General features: G+C 38.6%; 2 protein-coding genes and 1 pseudogene across 7 annotated transcripts; 2 read left to right on the forward strand and 1 right to left on the reverse strand.

The window, feature by feature from the left end:
• Nucleotides 1-1,601: 1,601 nt before the first annotated feature.
• Nucleotides 1,602-10,292, reverse strand: LOC111330009 (nematocyst expressed protein 6-like). Of its 5 annotated transcripts, none has more exons than XM_088746854.1 (12): nucleotides 9,107-9,140; nucleotides 8,771-8,977; nucleotides 8,472-8,592; nucleotides 7,864-7,926; nucleotides 6,484-6,608; nucleotides 5,661-5,879; nucleotides 4,985-5,017; nucleotides 4,487-4,531; nucleotides 4,337-4,381; nucleotides 3,837-3,905; nucleotides 3,486-3,529; nucleotides 1,603-2,687 (listed from the first exon to the last, which is right to left on the reverse strand). In XM_088746854.1, exons 1-12 carry the CDS (start codon nucleotides 9,123-9,125, stop codon nucleotides 2,661-2,663), a joined length of 1,017 nt encoding a protein of 338 aa, XP_088602980.1. In that variant the 5' UTR covers nucleotides 9,126-9,140; the 3' UTR covers nucleotides 1,603-2,660. The 5 variants fall into 5 exon arrangements, with proteins under 5 accessions (XP_088602981.1, XP_088602980.1, XP_088602978.1 ...); XM_088746851.1 differs by lacking the exon at nucleotides 9,107-9,140 and adding an exon at nucleotides 9,831-10,292 and having other exon boundaries at nucleotides 1,604-2,687; XM_088746855.1 differs by lacking the exon at nucleotides 9,107-9,140 and having other exon boundaries at nucleotides 1,602-2,687; nucleotides 8,696-8,834.
• A 2,425-nt stretch (nucleotides 10,293-12,717) lies between these two features.
• Nucleotides 12,718-15,068, forward strand: LOC148741815 (uncharacterized; annotated as a pseudogene). The gene is made up of 3 exons (XR_015993477.1): nucleotides 12,718-12,785; nucleotides 13,207-13,348; nucleotides 13,475-15,068. The product of XR_015993477.1 is annotated as an uncharacterized LOC148741815 (transcript).
• A 1,675-nt stretch (nucleotides 15,069-16,743) lies between these two features.
• Nucleotides 16,744-19,791, forward strand: LOC111330001 (uncharacterized). Its single transcript, XM_022934781.2, has 2 exons — nucleotides 16,744-17,179; nucleotides 18,105-19,791. The coding sequence occupies exon 2, from the start codon at nucleotides 18,182-18,184 to the stop codon at nucleotides 18,863-18,865; it is 684 nt and encodes a 227-aa protein (XP_022790516.1). The 5' UTR covers nucleotides 16,744-17,179; nucleotides 18,105-18,181; the 3' UTR covers nucleotides 18,866-19,791.
• Nucleotides 19,792-24,163: the final 4,372 nt, after the last annotated feature.

The following is a 24,163-nucleotide window of genomic DNA, read 5'->3' on the forward strand; positions in this document are numbered from 1 at the left end:
ATTGTGCGGACAAAATCAAAGGACAAATTTTGTACTGACAAAATTTTGTCGCCTCTGTTGCATCCGCACTGAAAAAGGCGATACTGTTAAATCTGTCAAATTCGGTTAACAGCCAAAAATAGCACTGATACTGTAATTCACTGTGATTTTATTTAATTTAGCTTTTCCTTTCCCTTTGCCTTGAGTGGGCTCTTCTGAATCTTGTGCCACATCTACTGTTTCATGGTGGGACTCATGAAATGGCGACCGGAAAATCACTCCACCGTTGTATCGTGCCCGGCTGCATCCAGCGCCTGACCTGCTCATAAGACTGGCCGCTATAATTTGCCTATGGATCCAAACTCCAATTACCAGGATTCATCTTAAGTTGTTTGAAGTTGTAAAATCCGCGAGTTTCCCAAGGAATGACAATTGCTGCAATCTTTTGGTAAACTGAACTTAGTTCAATTACCACTGGTGGCGTACACGGGAAACAGATCGACAATTTTAGCATGGTTTTTGTTTATTTAGTCGATTTTGCCAAGGTTTTACCCGGGACAAATTTTTTCGGCGGTGCGTTTGAAAATTTGTCCGCTTCGGCCAAAATTTGTCAAGTCGCGACAAACCATCTGACATTTGTAAAGTGTTGACGACAGAAAATTTGTTTAAATAAACGTATGTCTGCACATCTTATTACTTTAAAGAGCATCATGATAGATGTGTATTGTGTGTTACATAAAGGAATTATCTGAGTGCTTTATTGCTAGTATCTATTTGACCTTTAGGACTAACCCTTTTTTTTAGATAACCGTGGCACATTTACATTGTCGATTCTGACCCCCGGGTCTCAGTAACCTATATTTTTCCGGCCACTAATCTGTTGTGGTTTACGATATAATTCGACAGCAATCCATGTTTTTTTCTGGCATCCCCTATATGTAGTCTTCTTCGCAGCCGTTGTTTGGGCTCGTTACGCAACGCTCACTCACCCACCAGCCACTGGTGGGGGAGGGAGCGCTGCGTGACGAGCCCAAACAACGGCAGCGAAGGAGACTACTCCATATGAAGACTCATTAAAAACCTACCGACCCCTACAGACTCAACTTCCATGAAAGCGTGTATCACTCTCTTAAGATGTGGTTGCTGATTCACCTTTCTCAGTACCGTACATTTGAACGTATGATAGATTGTAAAACAACATGAAATTACTATGCATTGAAAGAATTGTACCATATTAACGAAAGCGTTACTAGGGTAAGAAAACAGGAAAATATCTTATTTTTCAATAACGTGATCTAATTTTCTGTAGCCGGTATTCATGTACACTCTCAGTGAAACATTGTCGACTTTATCGCATCCTTTTATGGATTTAAGGGAAGTTCCACTCAGGGGCTTATTTGTGACTAGCAAACGTCTCCCTTGAAGTTTAACGGGACATCTTTTCACAGTGGGGATTAAAGTTTTTTGACTCATAGCTGGTGGTTAGGTTGATCTGCAGTGATGCAAAGGAATTCCGAAGATTTCCGCCGTTTTTTCGTGCTCCATTCGGATTGAAAAGGTCCTTGAGCACGATGAAGGGCGGTCTTTCCGCGAGAATCTAAGATTACGAAGACTTCTTTTATAACATTGAGACTTTCAAACATCTTTCATTTTGGGTATGAATATTTAATTGTCACCGGCAACCAGCTGATTAAGCTCCTGCTCGCTCAAGTTCGCAAAACTCGAGCTCTAAGCTGGAGGCCCGACAAAAACATTGAGTTCGAAGTTCGGCGGCTCACAAGTATTATCATCCTTATCTTCGGAAAAATCGCCAAATTTGTCCATATTTCACGAGTAAAATACCCACAAAAAACAGGATTTATGTTGTGTGTAGTGGTAACATGACGAAAAAGTTGCCATGAAAAAAAAAAGCAAAACAAGCTGACGTCAGCGTGCAACACACGGGCAAATGGATCGAGCGTATGAGCCAATCAGAGCGCGCGCTTTTTTAAAGCCATGTTATAATATATTTTTTCTCGACACGTGCACAAGTATTTATTTGCCGGGAACGCCTTGATCGACCTGATTTAACTTACTAAAGTTTTATCCCTTAAAAGAGAAAAAACATAATTTGTGTAACAAGTAACACTGGGAAGCAATCGCTAAACGCAATTGATTACGTATTTGATTGCTAAAGTAGTCAACTGCAGCTGCAGTATGATATTACTCGGGGGCTAATACTCGCCAAGTCACGTAATAAAAAATATGCTAACTTTGGCCACTAGAGGGCAGACTTTTAAGATCGACTTATGATTTAATCCCACCAACCCATAGGTATTCGAACGTGCAAATAAGACACAGATTTGATCTCGTAAATATTGATCATCATCAGCATCATATGATTGAGCGATATCTACTCTTAGTATCTGATAGGAAACATTAAGTTATTGCATTTTTATCTCTGCCCCTCTCAGTAACCAGGCTGAGAAAACAAATAATTGTGAATTCAATATCGGGACAATTGTGTGGGCAGCGCACGTGAATAGAATCTCATTCATGGTTAAAGTTAACAGATTTAGCGTATGATTCTCCTATATAATTCGAGGATGCTGTGTGCTGCGAGAGACATCCCCTTTTGCACGTTCTCGAAATGATTTTATTCATTCATTCATCTCATCTATTATTAACTCTATTCCCACGTTTCAGGTTTCCTTTGAATTCACTTGCGTCTAAGAAAGGAAGGCAATAAGGAGTTAGTAAACAGCTTGGAAACACTCAGATAGGGTCCCCCATACAAAATACTTGTTAAAGTAAATGAAAGAGATCAAAATGGAAAAGAATTCTATCATCACATATTGGAAAAACAATACAATAGTAAAGAGTGGCTTATCTTTCTATAGCTCTATTCTAGTGGGCTGCCATTATCAATGGGTGGAAAAATATGATAATGGAAAAGGGGGAAGACCTCGTCAAAAAGCCATTTAAGTCAAATAAAATGAAAGAAAAATCCCGAAAGAAATTTAAATGTTAGATAGGCTTTCCTCCCTCGAAAAAGTCGTCGGTATTTTTTTCTGTTTAGTGTTCTAACCTACGTATATCTATATTTAAATTAAAGAAATGGACAGGATATCGATGATTTCCCTGAATGATTTTTATGAAAAAGAAAATTTATCGCAGCAATTTGGATGAGCCATTAAATCTAGAACCTAGTTCTCCCAAAGTAAAATGACAGAACGAAGAGGTATGAAAAAGGTTACGAGAAGAGATTAGTCACCTGATTCGGCCCAGAGAATCAATTTGGCGCTCTAGTTACCAATAAACAGGGACTGGCCTGGCCGCCTGTCTTACGGTTTTAGAAATACAAACTTAGACAGTTCGGCAAAGATCTATCAAGATGGAACTGTTCTTCCCGCACCCTTCCGACGCTACCAACCAATCATATAACAGGGACATTTAAAAATAAAGTTCAAGCTAAAGCCTCAACAGGCAGTTTATATTCATCCACTGCCATAACCTTCAAGACTGACCTGTGTTGTGCTTGTTGTTTTGTCATTACCGGGATTCTTGCAGACTACAAGCAGAAAAAAGAGTGTTTTACCATGATTTACCTTCCAGGATCCAATTGGTAACTCTCTAGTACTACTTTTATTCGACAATGGGACAAGGTAATTTGGTGTTGGATCAACATAACACCATTAAGCTGACAAGCTTGTCTGTTCTCATAACCTGATTTCAAACAAAACAGTGGAATCGCGAGGAGAAGATGCATGTCAATCACCTCTGGGAGTTAGACTCCGGGGTTAAGAAAAGTAGAAGATAAGAATCCCGGACCGGATCCAAGGAGGAATTATACAAATAATCAAATCTTCTCCGCTTACTTGTGATGATTTTTCGTAATCTTCCAAACTTTTCTTCTTTTGTGACACAAATACCCTTGGGTCGACCACCTTCAAAATGCCATGAGAGGAGTAGAGTTAGTTTTCAATTTTTCATGTTGTCCGACAATTATAGTTTTCTCGTGTCGAGGGAACTGAAAGGTTGTGGTTCGTTCAACTTATATCCCTGAGCTGCTTTTTGGTAATTACTCTTCTCGCCGTTTTCGAATATCAACGGTTTTTCATTTCGCTATCTGATTGGTTAAAAGGGTCCCAAGTCTTCTAGACCAATTGGAAAGCAAGGTAAGACATGCAAAACCAGTGCAATTCAGGATTACTTTCACTAATCAATTAGAAATTTCACCGATTGTGACAGCGATGAAAGATACCCAAAGCCCCCTCAGACCTCCTCGAAACCTCACTAGACATCCCAAGTTAGTTTTTATTGTTTTTAGCGGATGTCCGACATGAAAGCCAATTACTTGAAATCGTTACAAACTAACCAGGTTGGGGAAGGCCAAGGCCGGGAGATGGAGATTGTGGTGCCGCTGTGAAAAGATGAGAAAAATAATTATCAAGCCACGTCTGTTACATCAAGCATTGAGTGGATGTCCGACATGAAAGCCGATTACTTGAGAACGTTACATACTAACCAGGTTGGGGAAGGCCAAGGCCGGGAGATGGAGATTGTGGTGCCCCTGTGAAAAAATGAGAAAAGAATTTATTGAGCCATGTCTGTTGCATCGAGCATTGAGTGGATGTTCGACATGAAAGCCAATTACTTGAAATCATTACAAACTAACTAGGTCGGGGACGGCCAAAGCCAGGAGATTGAAATGAAGGTGAAAAAATGAGAAAAGAATCATAATTGAGCCACGTCCGTTGCACTGAGCTAACGAGACACTGAATCTAATCCGTTCTTAGAATTTTCCATTCTTCTTACAGCGACATGCGACTCGGATGAAGCTATTACCCTGCAACCGCGTTGCTAACCCTTACACCCAGACAGAAAGATACACCCAGTCAAAACCAATTTCAATCTCAATGTAACGCGGCAAGGTGACGAAAACTTTTCATTCACTTAAGGTTGAATTGATTTAAGAGGGGATTACTCTAAAAATCTAGGTGAGATACTCAAGCTTGTAACTGACCCGGCTCAGGTACCGTATTTCCAGCCTTAATTCCTGTAAAAACAGAATTAAAGGTGAAGTCAGCAATATATATGTGAAACGTTAAAAGCGAGCAAATTAAGTAGACAAAGGCGAGCTAAATCCGTCAAAACTATATATAGTTATTACTTAATTGTAACGATGACCGCTCGCATGGGGCGTAAATATAAATTTTTAATGGAAACAGGAGGGATAGTTTCAGACGCTAACGTTGCACCTACAACAGAGTGTACCAATGGTTTATTGTGAATTACACATAGACATAGGCTCACGTGGGAAGTACATGTACAGGTACGAGTGACTCGAATTTCCAATTCTTGTGCTCTTTAATGCAGCATAGGCAAATTCAACGCTTGACTCTATAAACTTTCGCGCTACATCGACAGAAATTAAAAATATAATGACTAATGAACTTACGAGGAAGTAATCGTAAAAAAAACCAACCAGAGCTTTAAATTCGTGACCATGCTCAGAAATCTCAAATCGTGTGACCGAAAAAACAAAGTTATTAATTTTCCATACCAATTCTTGACAGAAAAAGACACAACATTTATATATCATCATCAATTATACTAGGTATTTGCTGGCGTAACACCAACATCTCTCCAGAGTAGCTTCACGCCAGGGTTGATGTACCGACAAAGTCACGTGAACTTACCATCGCAGCCGTACATAAGCTTTGCTTGCTTTATGTCACCTTTACTGGGGCTTTTACGCTGACCAATTTCTGCATTGGGATCCTTAGCCTCTATCGTCATAACACCAGGGCGATTATTCCCGGAGAACTTGGAATAGTGCATGATCGATCCGTAGTCATATGGCTGCCCTCGACTGTCGATTATATTTTCTTCAGTCTTTGCAAAGTTTCTGTCTGCTCCTAAAGGGAAACAAGAAAATGGACCATGTCGTTGTATTGATTAACACAATAAGTATTAGAACAGCGCGCAGCTGCAGTTTTCTCTATATTAATTTGATGACATCTCCGTCCGCCAACTCCTCTCTAGCATGTGCTCCAGTTTAGACTTAACAAATCATACTGAGGTATGGATGGAAATTTATCACAGCTTTACGATTACATTGTACCTCGACCTTATTATGACTTTTTGTAGAATAGATGTAACTGTTGGTTCAAAATCCATCATGAAAACTGATACAGAAAACTTCATATAACGTGGCTCGCTCACTCAATTGAACACAATTCAACGCGCTTTGTGCTAAATTGTTCCTTCTGATCTGTTTGAGGTTATGCGTTTTCGGTTTTTATTCACATCAAGGAAAAAATAGAAACTGAGGCGAAAATTAATCTTGGCGACCTGTAAAATCAAATCATTTTACCATTGTGTTTATTGTAAAGGCAAATATGTCTGTACGAGCGTACAGTTATCATGAAAAATGGAAATGCAAAATGGAATCTTTTCCTTAATTATGAACCCATTTTCTCCACATAAAGTCATACAATGATTAAACTTGTTCATACTGACCACTCACGATATTTTCCCAGTTGATTTTAACGTAGTCATCCCTGTCAGGTCGATTCTGTTCATGGAAAAATCCGATGGCGTGTCCTAACTCGTGAGTGATTGATCCTTGCACACAGGGAGGATCCCTTTAACAATTTTAAAACCATATTCTGGTTTGAACATTTTACTTTTCTTCAAAACTTATCAGTCAGGGTTACAGAAGCTAATTCATAGTGTTGGGGGTAATTTCGTTGTTTCCGTAAATTGAGAGTTATGATCTTCAAACTGCAGTTCCTTCAAATATGAAGCAAGGAAGATTTCTGGGCATCACAAATAACTCTTTCTCACAAACTCAGTTAAACGTTTCAAACTCGGGCCTCGTAAGTCTCAATACCCAGGGCAACCTATTTTATTTTATTTTCTCCCTGAGAAAAAAATTCTCGTTTTGACGTCTCCATACCTTTCCCTCACATTTCTAGATTCTATCAATTAATTTCATATTGATTTCAGTGAATTTTTATGTCCATTTAGTACATGCTAAAACTCCGTAAAATTGAGTGAACTCAGTAGCTCCTCCGTCTACTGCGATGATCCAAAGCAAATCATGCGCAGAGACTAACAAACAATCAGAGCTCTCAGCCGATCGGTTTGCAATAGTCCTTTTTACAGTTTTGGGCTTGGTGGCCAAGCCTTTGAACAGGAGTGAGGCTAAGGGTGACCTTGTTGTGATAGAGACCTGTATCTAGTTAGCATGATAACAAAGAAGTTTGCATTTGAAAAGCAGCAACATCTCTATCATAACAAGGTCACCCTTAGCCTCACTCCTGTTCATAGGCTTCGCCACCAAGCCCACAAGTGTAAAAAGGACTATTGAGATGCTCTGTGCTGAACCAGAAACCGGAAGTACTGATTTAATAACAGAAAATTAACCCTCTAACTCGCAAGATCAAATTGATAACAACTTCTACCTGATAAGTTTGAGTATTCTCATTACCTGTTTGCCTGATAAAGTATGGATATTATAGGGAGAAGTTTCGTGTTAATCACTTCTAGGAGTTAAAGGTTGAGATGATGATCAACGAATGTAGAATGGCAAAAACAGACACTGTAGTTTTGATCCCAGTCTCAGTATGAGGGGCTGAAAGTCAGCGAAGCAGTGTGTCCGTAAATTTTTCATGAGCGAGAGTGTAGTAAGTGTTTCCTCTATGTGTTACGCGGATAAACAATACATAAAATTGCTAATGAGTTCCCATCAGACTTAACTGAACTAGGGGAAAAGGAAACTTAGCACGATCTCCTTTCAATATTAATTGAACCTGTTTAGAGGGATTTATGTAAATCGCAAACATTAGTTACATAATGTGGATACATCTTAATTACGCACGCCTCTTTATAACTTACTCTGTGAACCGTCCAATGGAGACTTCCTGACGTCCACCAACGTGACCAACATAAGACCAGCAGCTATTGAAAGTAAAGAAAACAACGTGAAATTACAATTTTAATTTACTGTTTATCCATTAAACGATAGGTTCTTTTACTTCAAGTTGTAAATACATACATACATACGTTACTTGACCACTCCCGGCATGGGGGCTTTTCAAGGCCAACTCCAACCCATCCCACCCCAGGGGAGGACATCCACTACACAGTAATCGCGTGCGTGGGAAATTAACTTCTCCTACCCCTAACCCTGCAGGAGACGGGCCTACGGTTTATTCGTCCTTATCCGAGAAGACTATAATATCTATCCATTTTTTGATTATAGAGAGGTAGCAAATTCCCCTCACTTATTTTAAGACCATGAGTATCGGTCCGGCCGGAGCTCGAACCCTCGACCTCCCGCACAGCACAATCCGGCGCTCTAAGCAATTGAGCCAACCGGGAGGCGGTTAGCCAACCGGGAGGCGGTAAATAACAATATTTTGAGAAGAAATATACTCAAACTGTCAAAAGTAGCGGCTATGCCTTAAGCTACTTTCGTAATGTTAATTTCACCCTCCACTTACCCCGTCTTGTAAACAAACTCGATGTATCCACTCTCTTGCCCTCTCTTTTTAAATTGGAGACAGGGAACATGATCTTCCCAATCTTTCATCGAGTTTCTGATCAGTTGCCTTCCTCTGTCGTCTGTGTATTTGAAGAAAAAATGTAAACTAAGCCAAATATTAGAATGATTCATGAAGTAAAAGGCGACGCGAAGGACAAAAAGGTTTCGGCTACGATTCATTACCTCAAATGCAACTATGAATACATGTATGAGGCTCTAGACTTGAGTCTGAAGAAAGAAAAGTAAATGATCAGGTACCGATTTGTGGATTTATTTCAAACGGTATAATTCCGTTTGGCCAGAGTTGACGTATATTCCTTATGGCGCCTCTTGTTTGAGCTTCTTGGTTCCAGTCTGCTGCCTTGTTGAAGGTTGGTCGTGACAGCTTAAGAATGTGGACCTGTTGTTTAGTTAATGCCATGTCCCCCTCGTACAGTTCGGGTACATCATCTTTGTAGTCGGGTACTGAAAAATAAACATGAATGAGATGCTGCAGTTTTTTTCTAATAAGACACCCAAACTGATTTCCCTGAATTTTTAGTCAATTGACTGCAGCTCAAGTTTGCAACTTGTACTTAATGTTGGAAAACAAACCAAAAAACAAACCGCTCATCTACGGCTTGTGAGTGATGAAGGAAAACGCACTGAATAAGTGAAAATTGGGAGTGTACTACAAAGAAAAAAACTAAGGTTACTTCATTTAGATTGGAGAAGAGGATAAATATTCGGGTGACTTGCTTATTTATTCAACCATTTGACCTTTTCGATTGCAACAAGCAACCGTTATTAATGCGTTGGTCGGGTAACATTGGATATCGACCTATAGTTTGGTTCGATTTAATTTCGACTTAAATCATTCTCTGTTATCGCTGAGGAAGATCTATATACGAAATCATTTAGCACATGCATGCAGTAATTGTGCGTTTTTTTTACGGAAATAAAAGCTGAAAATTGGAATCTTTGAAATACTCCTTTTACCTCACCAGCCACCTGTTGTTTTAAATAATAGGACGATCTTTTTTTCTATCCTTGCGGGACAGTTTTCGTCAATAATACCATTCGTCTGGCCAAAATTACTTGTAGTTCGAAGGGTTATCTTAGGAACTTAAGAAAAAACTGTTATCATAACTTGAAATGTGGCGTTCATTTCAATGATTTTCTGTCACGTACTGAGTGGAAGCTGTCGCCTGCCGAGCACACCTTAAGACTTGTCTCTGTTATTTTGTTTTATATACATTGTTAGTGTTATTTCTTGTTGATTCTATTGATAATACAGTAAACAGAAAAAAAGGAGCAAATAGGGAAAACAAAGACAAACCTTTCGGCCGAGCGTGTGCAAGGAATATCCCTAGAGGTAGTATCAGCCATTGCTTTAAAAGCAAAGCCATCTCGCCTTATCTCAACGTCATGCAAAATTCATGCCTTTAAATTTAACACCGTAACCTTTTTAGCCGACTTTCACGAGGAAAGGTCAAGATCAGAACTTGACTTGGGAAATAAGGCCCTATCCGCACTAGCAGACAAAACTAAACTTTTGCGGACAAAATCAAAGGACAAATTTTGTACTGGCAAAATTTTGTCTCCTCTGTTGCATCCGCACTGAAAAAGGAGATACTGTTAAGGTGGCTCGTACCAGTTTTCATCTTTTTCATGGTTTGTAACTTTGAAAGAACACAACAGAAAGACTGACCAAGGCCAGTTGAACACTTTTACGGGGTTGAATTACATAATAATTGGTTATCCAAAAATAAGTGTCATTTCGTCACTAGCAGTTTCCATGGCAACGCTTTGATAGGCTTATTCAGACGCATTTTTTAGCTTGTGGCTCAAATAATTCGAAAACTAACCCGCTGACCCCCTGATTTTTTTCAGTGATTGCTTTTGGCACTTGAAAAGGAAAATGCACAAAGATTTTTAAAAAATTCTACGAAGCGGAATTTCAGAAAATCTACAAAAAGAGCAATTTTCACACATCGCAAATTTCCTTCCGTAGAATTTTCTTTTTTTTTTTTCTGATGATTCCTTTCGATGTTATTATCATATTGGAACAATAAAAAGAAGAGGTCACCTGACTTGTTTTCATGCAATAGCTCTCGTGAGTTTAGCAATTTCCACGCGCGTTCTCGCGCATTTAAAAATCTGGATTCTATAAGATCGACATTTGCTCATGGTCTGTTTTAGTCACCGCTGACAATTGCGTGTGCTCGCGCGAGCACCTACGATCTGATGTTTACAGACGTTTACTGCTAAGAAAATCATTAAACAGCCGTCAAAGACAGCCTCCCGAGCTCATCTTAAAAATCCTACACATGACTTCTGGCTATATCATATTATTTTCCTTGAAGTTTCAAAGTCTTCTTCCACTTCAGGTAGATTATCCTTCACTTGAGTTCCTCTTTTTCGCCGTCGCAAGATTTCATATCGGTTGAATATTTCTTTTAAATGTGAAGTGAAGCAACCTTTACTTCTCCGAAAATCGTCTTCGTTATCTTAGTTTCTATCTCCTGCATTCACAGTGGCCGCTCAACACATCAAATACAAGCTCTTAGGTAAACTTCTCACAAAAGTAGAAAAAATTCCACACGCCGCTATCTTTGTTTTGAATTTTCATCTTTTGATCTCGCTCTTCTTTCGCACGTTTCTCTCGCGCGCGTCACGCAAGAGTAACCTTTTCCCCGCGCGAGGAAACTGGTGCGAGCCACCTTAAATCTGTCAAGTTCGGTTAACAGCCAAAAATAGCACTGATACTGTAATCCACTGTGATTTTATTTGATTTAGCTTTTCCTTTCCCCTTGCCTTGAGTGGACACTTCTGAATCTTGTGCCACATCTACTGTTTCCGAGATAATGCAAGTTACCAGACCATCAAGGTACCCAAATTGTGTACCGTTCCAACAGATTTGCACCCTGAATGACACATACAAATATTCCTTCTACCCCAGAACTATCAGAACTTGGAACAATATGAACTTACCTCAAATCCCTAACTCTCTAGATGATTTCAAGGCAATGTGTCCTTTTATATTTAAAGACAGTGGAGCTTTTATTTATGCGGTGTATATTAATTTTAATTATTTATTTTAGAAATATTTTTGTGTTATAATCAATGTTATTATTTAATGTTATTGTCATCACTATTTTAATACTTTTAAATATACTTATAAGTTATATACTGTAAAAACTCCTCGTATAGTTTTAACTGTTTTAGGAGTAAACCTATTAAAGCATTAAAGCATTCATTGTTGGACTGATGAAGTGGCGACCGGAAAATCACTCCACCGTTCTATCGTGCCCGGCTGCATCCAGCGCCTGACCAGCTCATAAGACTGGCCGCTATAATTTGCCTATGGATCCAAACTCCAATTACCAGGATTCATCTTAAGTTGTTTGAAGTTGTAAAATCCGCGAGTTTCGTAACGAAAGACAGTTACTGCAATCTTTTGGTAAACTAAACTTAGGTCAATTATCACACTGGTGGCGTACACGGCAAACAGATCGACAATTTTAGCGCGGTTTTTGTTTATTTAGTCGATTTTGCCAAGGTTTTACCCGGGACAAATTTTGCCGGCGGTGCGTTTGAAAATTTGTCCGCTTCGGCCAAAATTTGTCAAGTCGCGACAAACCATCTTACATTTGTAAGGTGTTGACGAAAGAAAATTTATTTAAATAAACATATGTCTGCACATCTTATTACTTTAAAGAGTATCATGATAGATGTGTATTGTCTGTTACATAAAGGAATTATCTGAGTGCTTTATTGCTAGTATCTATTTGAGCTTTAGGACTTAACCTTTCTTTTTTAGATAACCGTGGCACATTTACATTGTCGATTCAGACCCCCGGGTCTCAGTAACCTATATTTTTCCGGCCACTAATCGGTTGTGGTTTACGATATAATTTGACAGCAATCCATGTTTTTTTCTGGCTTCCCTGTTTGTAGTCTTCTTCACAGCCATTGTTTGGGCTCGTCACGCAACGCTCCCTCCCCCACCAACCACTGGTGGGGGAGGGAGCGTTGCGTGACGAGCCCAAACAACGGCTGCGAAGGAGACTACCTCAGATGAAGACTCTGAAAACCTACCAACCCCTACAGACTCAACTTCCATTAAAGCGTGTATCACTCTCTTAAGATGTGGTTGCTGATTCACCTTTCTCAGTGCCCTACATTTGAAAGTATGATAGATTGTAAAACAACATGAAATTACCATGCATGCATTGAAAGAATGGGCTCCTTGCACTAAGAAGTCACGTGATCTTCTCCGCCATGTTGGAGGGCAAACAAATCGGTTGCAACGGGAAACTGTGACTGCCTCGTGCAGTCACGAAAGGCCAATTACACAAATATTTGCACTATTGGCTTCTTTATTTTGGAACAAAACGACCTTTATCCACTCGTCAAATTTGCATAATGCCTAAAGAGCTTCTGTGATCGAGCATTTGTATTCACTTTTACTTCTAACGCGTTGGGAACGAACGAATGGCGGGCGAAAGTTTATTTAAGCTTGATAATTAAGCTAAGCCTATCTACTGATTGATTGATTGATTCCTTTATTCGATATTTCGCAAGAGTTTTGCTCTTGCTTTGGGTTAGGTAAAGATTGTCAAGAATTGTAGTCTAGTTGCATGTCTACAAAATGCGAAACTTACCGAAGGTTGACGCTATTTAGCTTTGTTTGATTCGACTGATTTCCTCAGTAATCCAACTGTGGACCCTCACGTTTACCGAGTATAACCTTCACCGAAGTAGAGAAATATGCAAGACGTTCAACGGGGTGCAAAAGCACTGCAAAAGCTTACAAATATTTTGCAGAACCAGGATATCTCCATAACATCAAAAGTAAGTGCACTGGTAAATAAATTGGTGTAGTCTCCTGAAAGTTGCTGATGTTTTCGCCTTTCATGTTATTAAACCATTCCTTAAAATGTGGTAAAGACTGATCCTAATTAATTTTAAAAATTTCAGTTACATATAGTGACTCGGAGGCATTTGTTTTGGCCAGATGCTACAGATCGATGAAGAAAAATGAAACACCACATTCCCTTCGAGTGATAACTGGTATGGATCAAACAACAGTTCTGGAAATTGTTCTTGTGTAGCAGGTGTTGGAGGGATTTGTCACCATGTTGTGGGCCTTACTTTTTACTTGTCACACTGTAAGCAACTTGGACTAAAGAGCTTACCTGATGATCTGACATGTACTATGATGGTACAGCGATGGAGCGTTCCCAGAGGGAAACGCATAAATCCTCAATGTGTGGACACCTTCATGGTGAAGAAGCCTCAGGAGGGTGCAAACTATAATAAATTCATTAAAACCACTCTGTACTCACCAGCATCCCAGTATCATATTCTGCGCCCTGATCAAAAAGCTAAAATCAAAAATCTAAATCCTGAGCCTTTGCCGTGGAGTTTGTTACCAGATCCAGAAAACTTCCCAAGCTCACATCTTCCTTCTGTACAAACCAAATTTGGAATGGTGCCAAAGGGGTCTGTAATATCTTACCAACAAAGGCTCCCAGAAAAATGTCATAAATTTTTATGCCCACACCTCATTCCCCAAGCTACCCCTTCCAAATGCAGGTTAAAGGTTTAAGAACAATGTTTGAACAACAAAAAATCAGCAAAGTTAGAGTCACTGTCAGTCACTTTAGAGATAGCACACGCTTTAGAAGAAAAAATGAGAGAAAAGGATGAAAGTGACCTTTCGCATTCATTAAGAAAAAAAAGAATCACTGCAAACAAGTTTGGAACAGTGGCAAAGAGAATTTCTAATTTTGATACTCTTGGTAAACAACTTCAGCCATCTAGGCTTGTACAGACAGCTGCTATGAACCCGCTATAGAAATGGGGGGAAGAGCAGCATCCATATATGCCACTAAAGCAAAGAAAGGGATGGTAAACTTGCACTCAAGTGGTCTGGTAATAAATCCAAAATGCCCCTGGCTTGGAATTGGAAGTTCCTCAGACAGGAAGGTTTATAATATTGAGGCAGCTCAAAATGGTTCATGAAGTCCCTATGGCTTGTTTGAGACAAAGGTTGTCCAGGAATGAACAACCAGCTTAGATGATGTGGCTTACCCCAAGCGTGAACCCATTTCAAATGAATTGACCCTAAACAAGAAACATGCCTATTATTTACAAGTACAATGCCAATTAGGTACTTCTGGTCTGAATTGGTGTGACTTTTTCAGTTACATCAATGATGATTTGTTTTTTTGCCAAAGAACAGTGGTATTTGATCATATTTTTTTCCAAGAATGTAAGGATAAGGTTGACATGTTTTATTTTAACTATTTTTTGTGAGAACACTTTCATCACTGTAATATTTATAATGAGAACACCCTGTGACACCTGCTAAGACAAATTATTTTTCAAAATTAATGGTCCCTGAAAATTTACAAGCAAACATCCCACTGTCCGCATCTGATTGACAGCGCCCAAAAGTGACAAAGGAATTTCATTGTCGAAAGATGATACTCTTTAATTCGGCGTATGGCCCTCTCCACATGAATCTGAACTTTGGCTATGGTTTTGGTTTCTTTGACTTCCTCTGGTGAAAACTGTACATGGTTTAAAGGATATGGTGGAAGTTTTAGCTTTACCCCTTTACTGCATAATAGATCATCAATATTAAAACCCTTATCAGCCATCACACTATTATTAGGCTCCAAAAGATCTAAAATTCCACAACACTTTATAATCTCTTTATCTTAAATAGAACCAGTATATAGTGAGGATACGAGTAAACAAACTTATTTTTCTCACCTTCACTCAGAAATGTTTAATTCGCTACCATTCTAGAGAACTACATTGACTCGACTATCATCACCTAACAATATCAACTTAGAAAATAGACAAAACCGGCGTTGAAAGGGAGTTAAAAAAAATGATATGACGTACCAGTTGGCAAAGTGCAGATTATACGAACGCGAAAACACAAGCAAATACGGAGCTTTCCGACAAATCAAAAACATCAGTAGGTCTACAACTATTACAGTCGCTCTTTTTTAGAGTTCTCAGTGGATAAAGATCGTTTTGTTCCGAAACAAAGAAGCAAGTAGAGCAAATATTTGCGTAACTCACCCTTCGTCATCTCATGAGGCAGCCACTGTTTCCCGTAGCAACCGACTTGTTTCCCCTTTAACATGGCGGAAACGATCACGTGACTTCTTAGTGCAAGGAGCCTATTGTACCATATTAACGAAAGCGTTACTAAGGTAAGAAAACAGGAAAATATCTTATTTTTTAACAACGTGATCTAATTTTCTTTAGCCAGTTTTTTCAATTTATGTACACTCTCAGTCAAACATTGTCAACTTTATCGCATCCTTTTATGAATTTAAGGGAAGTTCCACTCAGGGGCTTATTTGTGACTAGCAAACGTCTCCCTTGAAGTTTAACGGGACATCTTTTCACAGTGGGGATTAAAGTTTTTTGACTCATAGATGGTGGTTAGGTTGATCATCGCAGTGATGCAAAGGAATTCCGAAGATTTCCGCCGTTTTTTCGTGCTTCATTCGGATTGAAAAGGTCCTTGAGCACGATGAACGGCGGTCTTTCCGTGAGAATCTAAGATTACGAAGACTTGGATACCTGTACCCGCTCTGGTCGAAACCAAGTTCAGTTTGGTCGGCGGGAAAACATTATGTAAACAAAATAAACACACAAGGTTAAAAAGCTTGATTCCACAAATTGAGAACAGCGATATGATCTGGTATTCATGGACATTAGATTTTTTAAAAAGCATTTACCTGCAACCGTCAAAAGATTGAAACAACAGTGGAACCTTATATTTGGACAACCCTTTTCAGAGGACACCTAGGCGGACAAATAACTGCTTGATGGTTATGAGAATGAAGAAAGAGATAAACTACGGGTATTGTCTTGATATAGCGACCACAAAAATCTCAGAAATAATCAATCAGTGAAGTGAATTTATTTCAGTCGGAGGGGAGATGAGAGTTTTCAAAATTAGTCTAAGCTTTCTCATCTCATATATCTCAATACATCTTTGCGTTTATATCCATAGTTCTTTCCTCGCCATTTTCAGTCGTTTCCTTCATATTTTCTGGTAGACACGTCTCCTCCGGTATGTTTTCCTTTAATTACAAACATGCTAGCTTTAAGAAAAGCTTTTTGTTTAACTTTTACACACATTAGGCCATTTGATCAATGACAGGTTCTCACGACCATTTGAATATAAAGAGAAAGGTTTATTTTGGCCATATTTTTTAATGATCCTACCAAACTGAGACCAACTTCTAAAAAAAATATTAGCTAACCAACGGAAACGTAATATAGGACTAAAGAATGTAAACACCGACGGATGCTATCACCCAAATGTTGCAAATCATGGGACGAAATTAGAAACTCTTCAAAGCTTTTTGTAGCAGACTTCAACGGCTGTCAATATCACCTAGTGCAGGCAGAGTAAAAACCGCTTTTGAGAATCACAGTGTTAATAATTCATATAGCCCGTAAGACGAAGGAAACGTTAAAAATCGAGGTCACTTTTAGACTTTTGATCGATATTTCTGACTGCGTTAATTTTTGAGGTTTCTTAAACATGCTAAAATTGTCTTGTTCTTGTTTTTCTTTGACGTATCAAAATACAAGAGATGCATAATCAAATATTCAAAAGAGGGGATTGTGGCTTTGCTCTCTCAGGTAAGAAGTTCCGTGTATTATTAAGGTAAACTCCCGACGAATCTGTAGTCTTTTATGCTAGTTTCTGTCTGTTGTAAGTCTTAGTTAAGCAACTAATGTTGTGTTTATGTAAAAGTTTGGCTTTAATACTTCTCCAGTCGATCGTCATCGCAATAGAGTGAAAGTCTTTCGACGAATCACGCTATTCAATTACAGCGACAATCAGAGCATACAAATGCATTAGAACATCGCTGTTGCAATTTATAATGCATCACATTCCTCAAACTATTATGTAAAACTAACGGAACATACTAAAGAATATTTTTTCATTTTTACTAGTTCATCGTTTTGATGTTGTCGGAACTATGTTTTGATGTTGGACACATGAATTTTAATTTAACGCACAGTGGTCGAGAACATAACAATTACAGGTTGACATGTTCAGAAAAGATGTTTGGTCAGTGTATTATTTCAGCCGTCTCGTTTTCTTCAGTTTTAATTAAATCGAATTTGCTGTTAAAATGATTCATTCTCGAAATGTTTCACACGTACATAAAATTTTCAGGGAGCAAAGACCAGTGGAAAACTAGAATGATTATCAAGCATAGCAGTAGTTGTATTTCATCGTTAGAAAAAACCGCACAGGTCTATCAAATTTTCGATTGAACATTAATTGTCGTAACATGTGGTAGGGTTTAATCAATTCTCTGATAACATTTTCGTTGACTTCGTTATCCGGCCGCACGTTCGGTTCATTGAATAAAAAACTGTTATCTAAAATAGAGCAACTAAATAATTATATTACGCAGATCATACTGGTGTATTAGCCTGGAACTATAGATCTTAAAACAGTCACAATACTGGAACAAGCTGGAATAAAATAATAACATGTAGCCAACGGCTATTCAGTGTTGACGTAGATATATTTTTGTTTTATTCTAAACAGGCAGCCGTATTCCAAAGCAAGTATAGAATTTTCTGAGTATAGTAAGCATCCCAGTATTTCTTTTGGATCCGACCCAAATGAATGTTTGTCGGCCGCTAAAAGCTGAACTCGTCAAGAAAGTGACACGCGTAGCCAAAGGAATCCTTGTGACTTCAGTCTTGTCTCTACTCCTCGTTTTGGTTCTGGTTACCCTTCCAAAAATCGAAAGTTCAAAATTTAAATTGGGAGGCTGTACTGTCACGGCGACAAAGCTAATCACAACTCACGACAAGAGACTTCAATGCGACTGTATCAAACGGAACAGCAATTCAAAATGCACAATTTATTATCCTTGTTTGCAAATTTATGTGTCCTTCAACAATCGATCAGAACACGATGCTTTAGCCGTGAAAGACCGTCGGCAAATTACTAAAGAGTGTTCTTATATACTCAGAGACTCCGAATGTGGAACAACTGAAGAAGTTTACAGAAATGTGAACGGTTTCCTTGAACGATGGGGCTTGGTAAATTCGTCTTACAAATGTTATCATAACTCAAGGATTCAAGATCGGGTGATTTTAACAAACAATGCATTGGATACTGTTTTGGCTGTAGCCTTGACTCTAATTTCTTCTGTTGGAGTAGCCATTGGTTTGGCTTTGTTTTGTTTGAAAAAACAGATTAGTTTGATCATACTGAAGCGCGCCAGGAGACTCAGAATAAATGAACAGTTGGATTCCCTTGCCCAGGGTTCAGCGAGTGATGACGAAATGGAATATTAAACTATTCCATTTCGTCATCAGTCGCTGAACCCTAATGAGAGACAAAGCACAATGGTGTTTACGAGCTAGCAAGGCTCGGTGGTTGATGAAGGGAACCAGCTACACTCCTTGTAGTGCTCTCATCTCTCACAAACTTATGAATATGATCATGATGCGCAAAGTTTAACTTGAATTCACCTCTGTGATATTAATAAACTAAATCCAAGTTCTGAAAACCCGACTGTTGCTCGGTATCCAACGAAAAACGTATTAAAAAGCCTAAAAATATGGACAGCGGACTCCATCCGACCTCTGTCACGTGGTAGCAAATTACTGTTCGAAATTAGAAACTTCAAAACTTATTGTGGTAGACCTCAAGCTTTCAATGTCACCTTGTGTGTTGACGGGCCAGCATTCAAGTGTAGTTGAAAGGGAATTTATATGAAAATTATAAGGGTGCCTAAGACAAACAGAATGATTGGCTTCCCAACTCGGAGTCTTATACCCACCTTTTGGAAATTCTCGTTTATCTGGGGTAAATGTTTCAACTGGCAAGGCCTATCAAAAATACAGTCCTGGTCTGTATGTACCTAGAATTTGACGCAGGAAGAATGGTGATAAATTGCTGATAATTTGTTTATTGAAATAGCAGTGAATATGACTTACGACATCTTGCAAACAAGACATCACTGACGACGTCAAACGATGTTTTGCTATATTTTGTCCAAATGTACGTAGAGCTTCACGCAGGAAGCATGGAAATGAATAATTGGTAGTAATTTGTTTATCAAAACAGTCATAAACTTACGACACCTTGCATACAAAGCAGCATTAAAGACGTCAGTCAATATTTTAAGTTTGATTTGTCTGTATCAATGTACGTAGAGCTTCACGTAGTAAGAATGGTAATAAATAACTAGTAATTTGTTTACTAAAATTGCCACCAACTTACGACATCTTACAGCTTGGACATCATTGAAGACGTCAAACGCTGTTTGAGGTCAGCTTTTGCCTTGTATTGTCGTCATTCGTGAAATTGAAGTATCGACATCTTTATCAAAACGAACAATCACCTTACTTCCGTAATAGTACCCTTTTGCAATTCACGTCTCGCGCCGCATGAAACTAAAAATTCAAGCATTTAGAAGTCGTACAGCCGGTAGGATATCAATCGACCCCTTTCAAAGCTTACGGCCACTGTTAGATATTTACGAATGCAGAAATAGGATATAAATTTGCAGACACGAAGCTTATTAACCCGTAAATCCAAAGTTCGTAACTTGTAATTTTTGTGCGGGGTTTCAGTCGAATGCAGCGCTTGAAATCAACAAGATACCCATAATATAAAAAAAAATGACAGCTTTTTTTGTTTACCACTACATAATGATTTATCGGGGTGTAGAGGGTTACCAACCCTTACCGCCCAGCTGGGGCTAGGTATCTTTGAGGTTCAATGAACAAAGAAGGTTAAAAGAATAAATAAGCAGAAGGCTGAGATTCGTAGACTCTAAAGCTCTTAAAAATAAACTTGGACTGAATGGCGAAAACGTGCTTCACGGTGTATTTTATGTACCGAAAGTTTTTCGTTGAAGGCATTTCAGGAAGAACTGAAGAAGCAAGATTAGTTCAAGTGATGTTTTCTTGCAACTAGAGATACCGTTTCATGGGGAGGGGAAGGGGGGATAAGGCTCCTTTTACTAACATATCCATCTCTGACGCATAATTTTTTTATGCTAAACAAAACAATTAAAAACTAATTAGTTGATCAGACTTTGATCATACGAAATGCTGAAATACTATGTCAGTGGCATTTGACATGACGTGCCTAAATCTTCAAAATCAACGCAAATCAAAAGCAATCAGAGAAACTACGAGAAGTGTTCTAACATAATGTAACTATGATAGTAATGATAACAGTAGTTGTAATAACATTAATGATTATTTTGAGCCCATGCGCCTGTAGTAAACAGCTACACTGTCTATACCAGGCTAAGTCGTACATTCGCGTGCTTCATCGTGGCTCTAGTTTCACAAAATATGTCAATAATGAAAAAAAACAAAACATTAACACACTCAGGCAATCCTTTTACAATAGATACCAAATTTAAGCTGAGAGTTATAATTTGGCTCAGTATTGAGCACCAATCTATCTAAAGAACGTCAAGGTCACTGAGCGCAAGTCACGTTTTTTCCATCTTATTCTGTTATCATCATTAAGACATTGAAATATTGACATCTTAGTCTGTTATTGAAAAGAGAACGACCTACTTTAATATCTACGCTCTGCTACAATTCAAGTACAACTGGAAGTAATTTACGAGAATTATCGACTTTAGAGGGCTGATATCGCAAGGGTATGCACTGTAAAGATCTTCAAATACAACTTTTAAACACGGTTCCCATTTTTTTTTTTTTTTGTACTTCTACTGTCTCTCCTGACTAATGAACGATTTCGTATAAAGTTACTGAACTCAAGAACAACGTAAACATATCCATGATAAAAAATGATACAACCGTTTCAGTCACACAATTGAAGTCTAGGGTTCAAATAATATATTGTTCCATTAACGTCTATTCCACTCGCACTATGACGCAGGAAAGATCAACAACCAACAAAAAACGAAAACAGTTTATGGTAAAGAGCGTCATCATTTGCCCACACGACTAGATAATTACTAATACGTGTTCACGTGAACTTTGACCTAGGAAGAGTTGTAACAAACAAAGTAATGAGTAAATTGCTAATCCTCTGACGCATATACAGTAGGCTAGACTGTGAAGAAAGCGAAAAAAAAAATTAAGAAGAAAATATGCAGCGAGTGTCGCATTCTATCTTTTCTGAAACCGAAGAATCACATTACTCAGGCGTACAATTTGTTTCGAACAGTGTAAGGTCAAAGATCAGTCAAGAACTTCAGTAGAACCCCGCCAACTCGAAAACGGTCATTTCGAACGCCCCGCTAACTCGAGCAAGATTCCATTTCTCTTGGGTTTGACCCTATTTTCCAGTCATTTACTATCGGCTAACTCATACTCGGTCATCTCGAACTTCCAGTTAACTCGTTTAATTTTACTGTCATGGCTCAAGTTTAGTATGATTACTCGAACTTTAATCAGAAGAGTCGGTCGATAAACGTCAAAGTGTCACAACATTGCGATTGATACGAAAGTATAAACATTTATAAAAAACATTTAGCTAAACTTCTCAAACAAAACGTTCTTATAAGAAAAAGAAACTCTTATAGAACAAAATGTACGAAAATGACTGTTGATCGCGGGAAAATGGTAAAAACATGATTCCTTATTTTGAGTTGAAATTCAATCATTACCAACTCCGATAAATCGAAGTCCCGCTAACACAAACCATGTTTCGTTTCCCTTTGGAATTCGAATAAGCGGGGTTCTGCTTTGAGTATCTCGGTCCAAAGAAGCATTTAACAGGGCAGAACTTCACCTATTGAGTTCAGACGATTAGCTCCGTGTTTTTTAGCAAAGTTGGAACCTAACAGAATGCTCTATCATTGATAATAGATCAGGTTGATAAACTTGGGAAGTCAATATATATATATATATATATATACTCAAAGATACAGTCGAATCTCTATAAGCGATCACCCACGAGAATGTTAAAGTTGTTTTATATAAGAAATGCCATTTTATGCCATAGTTGGCCACTAAAAGTACAAAGGCTCACCCAAAAATATTACTAACACTTTTTTTAGGGTATAAACATGGATCACATGCATGAAAGCTTGTTCTTAGTTTCATGGTTCCGCTTTAAGTGCCCGTTCAATACAGGTGGAAGACGTTACAAACAGGTCGTTGGGGCTTTATATGTAAAGGGTGGCCGCGACCGCTAAATAGTGGTCACCGCTTACTAAGGTGAAAATTACAGTGTTTAAGGGGAAATATATCTAAGAATTTCGCCATTTACATCGACAAGGCCATAATCAGTAAACGAAGAGCTTAAGTAGAACCATTTATGACTGTAATAATGGAGAAAGATCGACTCAAAGGCAAATATCGATCGCAGTAACTGGTTGACATTATAACATGATACCGGATTTATCTATCAGTTTGATAGAGTCACAACAAAAACTTCTAAGGTACAGAATAAATACTTTCCACAATGTTTTGTGTGATTCACTCACATCACATAATGATATAGTCGAAGTCCGATAACCCTGAAACCCTAGCTACTGAACTCAAACCAAAATCGATTTACTTTGGATTTCCTGCTAATTATACTACTGGTAACTCAAACTCCGACGCGATTAGGAGAATAAAAGCACATTATAGTAAGATATCCAAGGATATCCGGTCTCCTAACGGTTCCGTGATCTTGAATTGATTTTTCTTTTGTAGTTCAGTGCAGCTTCTGCTCTGAGTGACAATCACCACTGATGACGTTAAGTTTTAAGAGAGTCTGACGAAATGCTTTCAACTTTATTCGAACTCATCGAAATTCTCGATCTTAAATCCTCAAATCAGGTTGCTCTAAAGACGTTGACTTGCGGCGTCCCTCAAGGGACCATTCTCGGTCCATTATTGTTCTTATTATATATCAACGATCTTCCAAATTGCTTATCAAATTGTAAACCGAGAATGTATGCCGATGACACGCACCTCACATATGCGGGAAGCAATCTTGAGAACGTTCAGTTTTGTCTAAATGAAGACCTAGAAAACGTCTTCAACTGGCTACAAGCGAACAAACTCACGTTGAACATGACTAAAACCGAATTCATGCTAATAGGGTCGAGGCAGAGACTGAATACTCTCACAGCTTCACCAACAATTAGAATGAATAATACTCAAGTGAGCCAGGTTTCAGCTACAAAATCGCTTGGTGTAATAATAGACGATAAACTCGATTGGCATAGTCACATCAAAAAACTAACGAAAAAGATCGCCTCTGGTATCGGGGCCCTAAAGCGAATTAGGCACCTGATCCCAGCATCAACCTTACATCTCATCTACCAAGCTTTAGTAAAACCTCACTTTGATTACTGTGACATTGTTTGGGGTAGCTGTGGGAAAACGCTACGAGACAAACTGCAGAAATTGCAGAATAGAGCAGCCCGTGTGTTGACATTCTCTAACTATGATGCTGATGCAACTGAGCTACTCGAGTTTTTAGGGTGGAAAAATCTTGCACGCCAGCAGGAAATCCATAAAGCCACCATGATGTTTAGATGTCTGCACGGGCTAGCTCCAAGGTATCTATATTCAAAGTTTACGTGGCGTGACTCTGCTTATGACCTCAGGGACTCTGAAAATAAGCTTAATGTTCCACTACCGCGCACTAATTATTACAGA

The sequence above is a fragment of the Stylophora pistillata genome, chromosome 1 (assembly GCF_964205215.1).
Source record: "Stylophora pistillata chromosome 1, jaStyPist1.2, whole genome shotgun sequence".
NCBI lineage: Eukaryota > Metazoa > Cnidaria > Anthozoa > Scleractinia > Pocilloporidae > Stylophora > Stylophora pistillata.